Source organism: Harpia harpyja, chromosome 9 (assembly GCF_026419915.1).
Source record: "Harpia harpyja isolate bHarHar1 chromosome 9, bHarHar1 primary haplotype, whole genome shotgun sequence".
NCBI classification, from domain to species: domain Eukaryota; kingdom Metazoa; phylum Chordata; class Aves; order Accipitriformes; family Accipitridae; genus Harpia; species Harpia harpyja.
In genome coordinates, this window is record NC_068948.1 from 3,220,266 (window position 1) to 3,231,500 (window position 11,235).

Below are 11,235 nucleotides of genomic sequence, written 5' to 3' on the forward strand. Positions count from 1 at the left end.
ACTGGTCTGGGACTGAGGAGACTGTTCTGGGACTGGGGATGGACTGGTCTGGGACTGGGATGAACTGGTCTGGGACTGGGGAGACTGATCTGGGGCTGGGGAGACTGATCTGGGGCTGGGGATGGACTGGTCTGGGACTGAGGAGACTGTTCTGGGACTGGGGATGGACTGGTCTGGGACTGGGATGGACTGGTCTGGGACTGGGGAGACTGATCTGGGGCTGGGGAGTCTGGGCTGGGGCTGGGGCTGGACTGATCTGGGTCTGGGGATGGATTGATCTGGGACTGGGGAGATTGGTCTGGGACTGGGGATGGACTGATCTGGGGCTGGAGAGTCTGATCTGGGACTGTGGAGACCAGTCTGGGTCTGGGGATGGACTGGTCTGGGACTGGGGAGACTGGTGTGGGATTGTGGAGACTGGTCTGGGACTGGGGAGACCGGTGTGGGACTGGGGAGACCGGTGTGGGACTGGGGATAGACTGGTCTGGGGCTGGCGAGACTGGTCTGGGACTGTGGAGACTGGTGTGGGACGGGGGAGACCGATTTGGCACTGAGGATGGACTGGTCTGGGACTGGGGAGACTGGTCTGGGACTGGGGAGACTGGTGTGGGGCCGGACCGATCTTGGGGAGGCTGAGCCCAGCCCGGGACGGACCGAGCCGGCTCCGGGGACGGACCCTCCCGGGGCGGAGGGGTCCCGGTCCTCCACCCGAGACCCACCGGCCCGGGAGAGACCCCAAGTGGGCGGATCCTCCCCGCCCCCTGCCCCGCCCCCTGCCCCGCCCCCGCCCCCTGATTTCTCGGAAAGGCGCGCTCTTCAGAGAAAGTGGCGCCGGCCGCTAGCCCCCCACCGGCCGGCTTCCCATTGGATCGCCGGAGACAGCGACGGCTCTCCATTGGGAGGGGAGCGGCTAGCTATTGGCTTAGCGGCTCGGGGGGGGCGTGGGCGTTAATTGGCCCGCCCCCCGCCCCGCTATAAAAGGCGGGGGGCGGCGGAGCGGCGCGGGCAGCGGCGCGGCGCGATCGGAGCGCAGGTACCGGTGTCCCCCGTTTGCTCCACGGGGGTCCTTGGGCAGGGGGGTTATGGGGTGCTGGGACTGAACCCAACCCCATATATCCACAGCCCCCGTGCGGGGGGGGGCAGCAGGGAGTGAGCCCGCTTGGTGCTGGGCTGGTGGGAGATGGTGCTGCTGTCCTTACTCCAGGGCAAAGCCCGGGATGGGTTAGGGTGGTTTGGGGAGAGTTTGGTGGTGGTTTGGAGCTGGGATGGGGAGGGTGGTGGGTCTGCGGTGCTGCCTCTGCCAGCCAGGTGGTATTTTTTTTTTTTTTTGGCTGCTTGTCCCTCCTGGCGTGGGGTGGGCACGCAGCTTCGGTGCGTGGGGATGAATTCTTGGCTGTGTCCTGTATGTGGTGGTTCATGTGGCTAGTGGTAGCCTGAAGGGCTTGCCTAGCCTTTTGTGGAGGGGAAATGGAGCTCTGGCCTCTGCCAGTGATGGAACAATCCTAGAAAATGGGCTGATTTGGAAGAGAACCGTTTATGAGGCTTTTTGTCTTGGCATAGCTCAGGTGCAAGGTGTTTGCAAGGTGCAAGGGAGCTTGCAGAGAGGCTGTGTCTACCCCTGTCCCTCCAGGGATGAGCTGTGGCACGTACGTTGGGGTATCCAGCTCTGGAGGGGCAGCTGAGATCGAGAGCTGTGCCCTTGGGGTTGTTTTGGCTGGTGGTGTTAGCTATCGCCATCCCTAAAAACGGAAGCTGTGCTGCGCTTGGCTGGGGAGGTCTGTGTGTCCTGCTGTGCAGCAGTAGGGCAATGGAGAAGGGACAGAATTTGGTGGCACTGAGCTGCTGTGAGCCCGTGGCAAAGCAGGGACCACCAGGTCTCAGGCTGTGCTGGGAGCATCCTTGTCGTCTCCCCAAAACCTTCCCATGGGGCAGTAAATAAAAAAAGAACAAAGGAGAGGCAGTCCTGTAAAATTTGGAGGAGGGCTGTGAGCCCAAAAGGCTTGGAGGGCTGATCTTGGGACTGCTGGTCACTTCTGCCAGGCCACCAACTCCTGAAGTCTCTGTGGGTCTTGCTGTGGAGATGACGGGGGATGCCAGGAGGGTTGAGCCTGGCACTTTGCTTCCAGCTGGGTGGGAGAACCTTTTTCCTGGGTCTTCCATGAAGTCACCCAGTGGTTTTGGCTAAAAATGACTGGAGGTCCCCAGCAAGGGTGGCTTGAGTTCACCCCGCTCCATCCTGGCATTGGTCCCCCGTTTGAGAAGATTGGTTATGTGACTGCCATCCTTGCGGTGACTCCGGGTGCTGCCTGGAACCAGTGCCTGCTCCCCAAATAGGCAGTGCCCAGTGAGAGGGGCTGCCATCTCCTCCGGGGCAAACCCTTGTGCCAAGACCAGCTGGGGACAGCAGTTGGCTCCCGTCTCCTGCAGACGCTAATGGGTGTCTACCCTGGGATGGCTTGTCCCAATGTCACTTGTTCAGGCGACAGCACAACTGGGCGCTTAATCCCCATCCATCTGCTTCCTATGTAACTTATCCCGCAGCAAAAAAAGGAGTAAGCAGATCACCAAGCCAGCCTAATTCTGTGAGCAAGAGCTTTGAATTCGTAGAGCTGGAGTAAGAATTTGTAGTAACTCACAGAAAATTGCCTTGATTTTTTTATTATAAAAGAACCAGGAGGGGATTTTCACGTACAGAGATTTGCATGTGGGACCTGCAGAGCTGCTGAGAGCTGCTTGTCTCTGTAGGCAGTGCCACTACCAGCTGTGCGTGTGGCAAACCACAGCATGGCGTGATCCCTCCTTGTACCCCAGCTGTGGTGGGACGGTACTGGGGGAGCTAATGGGGCTCGGACCTCTCGCTCCATCCAGGATGTGCGACCGCAATGGCGGGAGGCGGCTCCGGCAGTGGCTGATCGAGCAGATTGACAGCGAGCTGTACCCTGGGCTCATCTGGGAGAATGAGGAAAAAACCATGTTCCGCATCCCGTGGAAACACGCTGGGAAGCAGGACTACAACCAGGAGGTGGATGCTTCTATTTTCAAGGTAGGGACAGATGGTTAATGCCTTTTCTCGACAGTTCTGCGGCTCTGCAATGCTGTTTTTTCCCCTTGTTGGCAGCCCCGTTGGTGGGAGATGTCCGTGCTGTCTCTGGGTTTTGCATCTCTAACCCTTGCAGGAGATGGTTCACCCTGCAATTGGTCTGCCAGGGTCTTTTGGGGGTATTTGTTTCTTTTTGCCAAATATTGGTACTAGTTTTAGGTTTGTTTTCAGCACGTTTGAATCCTGGTCTGACATGAGAAGGAGCTGGATGTGCTCTTTTTGACCTGCTCTAAACTTCTTACCAGGCTATTCTTGATAAAAGGCTGGATTTACCAAAAAAACCAAAAAGACTTTGCAGGAGGGAAGGAAATTTTGGATTTCACTGAAGGGGGGATTTCCAGTTTTGGGGAAAAAATGGAAAATTCCATCCCAAACCGAAAAGGTCAGGCTCTTCCCCAGGAATTCCCTTCCCTCTGTCCCCGCTTCCAAATATCTGTACCGGTGAGTGAGTTCACTTTCAGGGCAGTGACTGCTGGTTAGCAGCTGGTTCGGGAGCACTAAGTTATGAGGATGGCATTGAATTCAGCCTTCTGAAAATATATAAAAATCTATAACATATGTATATTTACAAAATAACATGTATTTTGCAGTCTCCCTTCAGTGGTAAAATGTATTCTCCCACCAGAAGCACAAATGATGTTCTGATCTTAAAAAGAAACCAGCTTTTGTTTATTAGTCAGGAGCTGGAAAACGAGGTTTATTTTGACTTTTAATTGAGGTGTTACCAGGTCACTAGGAACACCACCGCTTCAGCAGCGATTCCTCTCATCTCCAGCAGCTCCTGACCTGTCGGTGCGGAGATGAAGCCGCATATTAGGACCTTGACCTCTGCTTTTTAAAACTTGGGTGCTGCAGCCCTTCCTGCACCTGGGTGCATCACTGGGGCAGGTGGTGCTGCCCTGCACCCAGATACCCGTTCCCACGTGTGGCAGCCGTGCATGTGTCTGCAGTCTAGGAGCGAAACGGCGAATATGCATGGGGTGGTTGAGAGGGTGCGAGGGGCAGAGAGGTGAGGAGAGCAAGATGCAAAATGCTCTCTGCAGCCCCAGCGCCTTTGCCCTTGGGGTTGAGGGGATTTGCAGAGCTCACGTGAATGGTTATTTTTTTTTTTATTTTTGTTGCTTTGTTTTAGGCCTGGGCTATTTTCAAAGGCAAGTTCAAAGAAGGTGACAAAGCCGAGCCGGCCACGTGGAAGACGAGGCTGCGCTGTGCTTTGAACAAGAGCCCCGACTTCGAGGAGGTGACAGACAGGTCCCAGCTGGACATCTCTGAGCCCTACAAGGTCTACAGGATCGTGCCGGAGGAGGAACAGAAATGTGAGTGCCCCGATAAAGGGCTGACCCCCGGCGCAGGTCAGTCCTGTGAGTAACCACGGACTCGTGCTGCTGACCTACATCTGAGCAGAGCTTCCTGGCCAGACTCTGCTCTTCTGTGATGCTTTGCTTGTCCTGCTTTGCAGAAGATGTCCCCTGTGTCACTGTGGTGGCAGGGAGGGGAAGGAAGGACAGGCTTTTTTTTTCTTTTTTTTTCTAGCCCCTTAACCCCCTAAACAGCTGCTTAGGAAATGTAAGCTTCCGTCCTGTAAGGATGGTGTAGGGGCAAATCCAAAATCTGTCCCCCCTTGGGGGATACTTGAGCCCCAACCCCTTGTCCTCCCAATGCCTGCCCTGGGTGGATGGCAGGGAGCTGCAATAAATCCCTTCTCTCTTACCAGCAGTGATTAGAGTAGCAGTAGTTTCACAGAGAGCAGTTGCTGCTGCGATGTCCGGTGTGGCACAGGTCGTGCTAAGTATATCTCTATTTGTGGTTAGGCGTGTGTGTGCTTTTTCCTATTTTTTAAAGTAAAAAAACTTGTGAAAAAAAAAAAGAAATCTCGTTGTCAGGAAATCTGCCTTTAGCATCTTGGTCTCCTCCAGCCGTGTTCACACGGGGGGCTTGCTGCTGCTATGCAAATGGCACTGCAGGTTCCCACCAGCAGCATGACTGTGCTTGGGGTGGCTGGCAGAAAAAGGAGAAGCAGCAGCAGCCCTGGTCTCTGGGGTGCTCAGAAAAACCCCAACCTTCTCCTCTGCTCTAGCTCTGTCTCTGCTAGCGGCCAAATTTTTGATTTGCCTTGCTGCTGGTCACTGTGCACTGGGGCAATGGGTTTCAAATGGGTTTTTGGTCCTGAAAAGCAGCTCTGGATGGGGCTGTGACCCCCCCGAGGTGCTGTTCGCTGTGCTGTGGTTCTCGGTTTCATAACTTTCACGGGGTGAAGGGTTTCTAAAACCCAGTGGCGAGATGAGCCGAGGCTGGGGCGGTGTGTATCCTCACTGCAGCCCGGCCTCTCCTTCCAGGCAAAGCGGGCATTGCCAACGGGAGCAACCTGAATGACGTCACGGAGATGGACTGCAGTTCCTCTGCAATCGATGACCTCATTAAAGAGGTAAGCCCTCACTGTAGCTGCAGGTCGCCTTGGCTGGAGGTGGACTGATGGCATTGGGTTGCCTGATAGCGATGCCTTCCTAAAATTCAATCTGCAAAGCTTTGGGGATCAGCCTGGTGAGCAATGCCAGGTTTTGCAGCTCATTTGCGTGAGCCAGCACCGGCACGTGGTTGCGATGAACGGCTCGCTTTCCGGGCAGGTGAGACCTTCGTTGGGGGACGGAGGCTGTTTTGCAGCTCTATTCCCCTTCTTGGTGGTGTCACCTTGGGCTGCTTCTGCTCGGTAGCTCTCGAGGGTGTTATTTGAGCATACGGCCTGGGGAATGCCAAACTTAATCTTTCTAACCAAAAAAATTCATTGGCGTCCCGTTGGCGTTGCCATTTGGATCCTCTCTGAACGCTGCAAGTGTCTCGGTGCAGGGCAGTGGCTGCCCAAGGTGTTGAAACTGCTCTGATCTTGGTGTCTGGTCTCGCACAGCCCCCCTGCGTAGATGAATACCTGGGGATCATCAAGAGAAGCCCCTCACCCCTCCAGGAGACCTGCAGAAACCCCCCAATACCGGACTGGTGGGTGCAGCAGCCCAGCCCTGGTAAGTAGCTGACAGTGTGTGTGGTGTTTAACGGGACAGGGTTTTTTGTTCAGGGCAGAAAAAACTTACTGTACAGCAATGGATAATGGGCAACAGTTGTATTTTATCTTCCTTATTAAGAATGCTTAAAGTACTCATTATGAACACTGTGCTTGGTACCAAGCACCTGACAGTGTACATTGCACAAGATTAAATCCACCTGGGAGTATTTGCTGGCATCTTCTGTGTGGGACCTGGGAAGCCTGATGTACCTGAGAGAGAAAACTGGGGGGGGGGCTGGTGGAGGGGAGACGGTGCGGGATCGGGGTTTGGGAGCCGGGCATGCGGGCACAGCTCAGCTTTCTCTCTGCCCACAGCATTGCCTCTGATGAACGGATACTCCAGCTACGAGCAGCATCATTCGGGTAAGGCAGCTCCCCTGCTCGGTTCTGGACTGCGGCCATCAAATGCCTCTTCGGGGCTCAGCTTCGTGTGTGTGGTGGCAGAAGGCAGCTCTGGCTCTGCTCCCCACCTTGGAGGGAGGCTTTGCTCTGGGTTTGGGAGGTCCCATGCCCTCCTGAGTATCCACAGGGTTTGCACGCTGAGCAGGGACGCATCCTGCCTGTCGTCCTGTGGCCGTGGCCCTGGCACAGGGAGCTGCCCTGGGATGCTGGGATCAGCTGTGACTTTAGTGTGGGGAAATCTGCCCACAGCAAGGGAAGTGTGGAGGAAAGGCAGGAGGAGGGGGTTCAGTATCAGGAGCCTCTCATTTGCTGATCAGCACTGGCTGAGTGCTGGAGAAGATGTCCTCTAGCAAGTAGGAGGTCTCCTCCATCAAGCGGGGCTTGCTCCCAGGAAATCTTGCTACTCTCGTGGAGTTTGGGCATTGCAGGGAAGAGCAGGCAGGGTTTGTCTTCTCCCGACGGGTGGTGTATGTGCCCATCTCCTCCCAGGTTACTCCCAGATGGTGATCAGCTTCTACTACGGTGGGAGGCTGGTGGGCCACATCACCACCTCGTGCACCGAGGGCTGCCGGATCTCGCTCAGCCAGCCCTCCGGCCACGGCGAGAAGCTGTACGCCCCAGATGCCCTGGAGCACGTGCGGTTCCCCTCGGCCGATGCCATCCAGAATGACCGCCAGAAGCAGATCACTAGGAAGCTCTTTGGGCACCTGGAGAGGGGTGTCCTGCTGCACAGCAACAAGCAGGGCATCTTCATCAAGAGGCTGTGCCAGGGCAGGGTCTTCTGGAGTGGGAACACCGTGGTCTACAAGGACAGGCCCAACAAACTGGACCGGGATGAGGTGGTGAAGATATTTGACACCAACTTGTTCTTCAGAGGTTTGTAGGAGCATTGCCCTCTTTCTCTTTGTCTGCGTGGTGGGGTTGAAAGGGTGGAGCCCTTGGCCTTGGAGCACTTGGGAGTAATCCCTGTCCATCACCGATGCTCTGGATGAGTAGCCGATGCTACCAGATCTAGGAAGGAATAACCTGGTGTCTTGTGTCACCAGCAAACTCCTCCTGGTTGGAGGCTTTGCACAGCAAAGCTGGCTTCTCTTGAGCCCACGGCTTTCTTCCATGGCAGGGTGCTTGGTCCTGAAGCTGTGTAGCGAAGGCAGGCAGCCTCCAACTGTGCCCTTCTCCTTGCAGAGCTGCAGCAGTATTATAATAACCAGGGCCGCTTCCCAGACAGCAGGGTCATGCTGTGCTTCGGAGAGGAGTTCCCAGATGCGGTGCCACTGCGGTGTAAGCTCATCCTTGTCCAGGTATGAAGGGCTGCCCTTTGGAGCTCTGCTGCTGAATTTCCCACCTTGTCTGGACCATATTGTCTGTGTCCCCTGCACCAAGGAGGGCTCTAGCTTCAACCCCTGGAGCCACAGGTCATTTGGGTGCTTGAATTAGTCAGGTGGCAGGTGTGGCATGAGTATCGGCTTATCCACAGCCTCCTGAGAGGTGTTTGGGCTGCTGCTTGTTGGGGGCTCCTTGATCTGGGTAGATCATGTTTGCAAACAAAGCTCCCAAATGCCAAAAGTTTTTCTAAGCTGCTAGGAAATTTGTTCTCTTCCTCCTGTTCCTTGGCACTGGGACCTCTGCCCTCTCCTGTGGGAAAGAGGGGAATAAATCCCTGGAATGGTTGAGTTAAGTGACAGCCTCAAGCTGAACAGCCAACAGATGTGGTGAACAACCGTGGTGGACAGCAGTGGGGTTGGGAAACCTTCAGGAGGGTGAAGGATGGGATGGGATGAGAGGGGCAGTCCCCGTGGCTCTGGACAGAAGCTTTTCCCTGGAGAAGCTAAAGCAATTCGGGGGTCTCAAAGCCTTGGGGCAATGCGTAGGGTGTTTCTGGAGCCTGCACCCGGTGTGGGACCTCCTTGGGCCAACAAGGCTATGGCAGCAGGGACACGGCATGGAGGGCACAGGGAGGGTGTTGCATCCACCCTTGAGCAAGCAGAGACCCACCAAGTCTGTGAGGTCCTGGAGGGGATTTTATGAGTTCAGAGACTGGTCCTATGCCTCCCTGTACAACTTTCTGACCTGGTCACCTCTTCTTGCCTGGTGTGTCTGCACCAGAGGATCACTCTGTGTGTGCTGGGACGTCCCCCAGCCTGTCCCCACCTCCCTATAGCTCTGCTGGGAGAGGAGCTCTTGTGGCTACTCCTTTTCTCCTAGAGGTGCTTGTGCCAAGGTGGCTTGTGGCGTTGGACCTGTTGGCCTGGCTGGCCCTGGCCACCCGTGTCTGTTTGGCAAACTGGTCTGCTATGTCTCTCCCACTCCATACCCTGCTGCCTGGCCTGGTGGGGGTGGATGGCAGTAGTGGGAGATGCCCAAAGAGGTTCCTCTTCGTTCAGTCTCTTCATGACTTTGTCTTTTTGCGTAGGTGGAGCAGCTGTGTGTCAGGCAGGTGGTGGAGGAGGCTGGGAAGACCTGCAGCAGCAGCCCCATGCTCCCCATAGCCGATGAGACACAGCATGACCAGGTGTACAGGATCTTCCAGGACATCTGTGGGACGCACCAGCGGCCACTCTTCAGAGAAAACCAACAGATTGCTGTCTGAGCCTCCTCCTCCGCAGACATAGCGCGGTGGTTCGGGTTGATCTAGACCCAGTTTGATTCCATTAGTGCCTGAATTCTCCTTTTGGAAAGTTGGTTCTTGTTCTTTGCTGTTTCCAGGCCGGAGGCTGTATAAATACAGCAGTGAAAATTGCTGAGAAATTAGGTTGGATGCTCAGTGTCTGTCCCATAGACACCATACTGATAAAAATGACTTTTGTACCAAGCAGGGTAGTCCATGTACTGTTGTTTGTAGCTAATGGCAGGGGGAGGAGGGAGCATCTGAGCTGTGCGGGAAGGTTAGGGCTGGGAGTGCTTTGCGTTGCCTTTTGTTAATGGCCAGTCAAGCAGAACTGAAAATCAACAGCTATAACGACCTGCCCCAGTGGTCTGCAACTTGGACCTTGCTCAGAATAGCAATTGGGTAGGAGGTGACTCTTGGAAAAACCTTAAAATGCTCAAATGTAGGAAATTCTTTCCAGAAATCAGGTTGGTTTCCCCCCCCTGCCCCCAAAGAGTCCTGCTGATGGAGGATAGGGTATGCCTTCCAAGGAGAACCTTCTCAAATTCTTTATTTTTGCTGAGAGGTTTATATGTTTATTTGTAATACCAAAGTATTCTGAAATTTGGAAACCAATGCAGAGATGATGTATGTAAATGTTGAATATAAGAACTTAGGAATCTTAATTTTTCCTAACCAGAGACAGAGTTTATATAAATATATAATATCTTTAATTTTAAAGATTGCAGTGTAGTGTGACTAGTTTGGCTTCACCCTCCCAAATGCATGTGTTGGTCTCTCCCAAGCGTGACCAGGCAGCGGCATCCATGTGTAAATCCTCATTAACACGCTTTGTGTGTGCACCCAGCACGGGGGAGCTGCTTGGGCATGGGGCTTGTGCCTTGCAGCAGACACGAACCAGGACTGTACATGTGTGTGTGCTACTAAGCTGCCTATTTATTTCATGCCTGAAGTTTATGAAATTTTTTAAAATTTTTTTATCTTCCTGCAATTAAAGTGCTATATTTTGTATTTTCCCTTGCAATGTGGTTTTTGGTTGCGATGAGTGGGGTGTTGTATCTTTGGTGGTGGGGGGGAAGAGCCTGGTATCTCTGACTTGCTCCTGCAGTGGGGTCTGTGTTAAGCCTCTGCTGTCCCCTCTCTCCTGCTCCATATCTGCCCGGCTTCATCTCTGGGGCAGGAGAGATGTGAGCCAAAATGCTGTAATGCGATGGAGCGAGGAAAAGGGTATTGTTTGTTGGGCCTTGATTCAAGGGAACATGAAGATGGGTCCCTGCCCATCTACCACAGCACTGATGTGGGCTGTGATGCTCCAAGGTCATGGGATGGGGGTCAGTTATTTATGGTCCTGCTCAAAGACATACTGTAGTCCCTTCCTCCATTGCCTGGTGGAGCCGTTCCCTGCTGTATTCTCCATCCACCTTTCTCATGGGGCATGGTTAGTGGTGGTGGGCGTTGTTTGGGGAGAACGGAGGGCAAAAAGGGAGCATCTGCCTTGATCAAACAACAAAGTCAATGTTGCAGCAGGGGAGACAGAGCATCTGCATCCTTACCTGCCTTCACTTCAAGCCTGTGTTTGGGGCAGCACCTCAAGAGGTTCTGGAAGGGTGTGAAGACCATGTTTTGATCTGTCACCTTGCCCCCTGTGAAGGAAAACCACCACCAGCTCCTTTGCCACATCAGGCTCTGCCGTGTGCCAAGGGGTGCAGGCAGGGAAGCACCAGCCTTTGTGGGGTGACCCTGGTACCCAAGGTACTGGGGGATGTAGGCACTTGTGAAAGGGATGCCTGGAGATCCAGGGAGCTGGAGGCTGAGTCGTCTTAGGAGATGCTGAGGAGGTGGATGCAAAGCTCTTCTCCCTGCTTGGATATCAAAGCAGATGTCCTGGTTTTGGCTGGAATAAAGTTAATTTTCTTAGTAGCTGGTGTAGTGCTGTGTTTTGGATTTAGGATGCTAACATGCTAATGTTTTAGTTATTGCTAAGCAGTGTTTATACTAAGTCAAGGACTTTTCAGCTTTTCATACTGCCCTGCCAGCGGAGGTTGGGAATGCACAAGAAGCTGGGAGGGG

General features: G+C 54.2%; 1 protein-coding gene across 2 annotated transcripts; it reads left to right on the plus strand.

Annotated features, from left to right (window-relative positions):
* The first annotated feature begins 1,016 nt into the window (after positions 1 to 1,016).
* IRF8 (interferon regulatory factor 8) lies at positions 1,017 to 10,176 on the plus strand. 2 transcript variants are annotated; one of them, XM_052797512.1, is made up of 9 exons: positions 1,017 to 1,033; positions 2,869 to 3,043; positions 4,233 to 4,416; positions 5,437 to 5,525; positions 6,003 to 6,114; positions 6,471 to 6,518; positions 7,047 to 7,433; positions 7,743 to 7,858; positions 8,971 to 10,176. In XM_052797512.1, the coding sequence occupies exons 2-9, from the start codon at positions 2,870 to 2,872 to the stop codon at positions 9,145 to 9,147; spliced, it is 1,287 nt and encodes a 428-aa protein (XP_052653472.1). In that variant the 5' UTR covers positions 1,017 to 1,033; position 2,869; the 3' UTR covers positions 9,148 to 10,176. The 2 variants fall into 2 exon arrangements, with proteins under 2 accessions (XP_052653472.1, XP_052653471.1); XM_052797511.1 differs by lacking the exon at positions 1,017 to 1,033 and having other exon boundaries at positions 2,408 to 3,043.
* Positions 10,177 to 11,235: the final 1,059 nt, after the last annotated feature.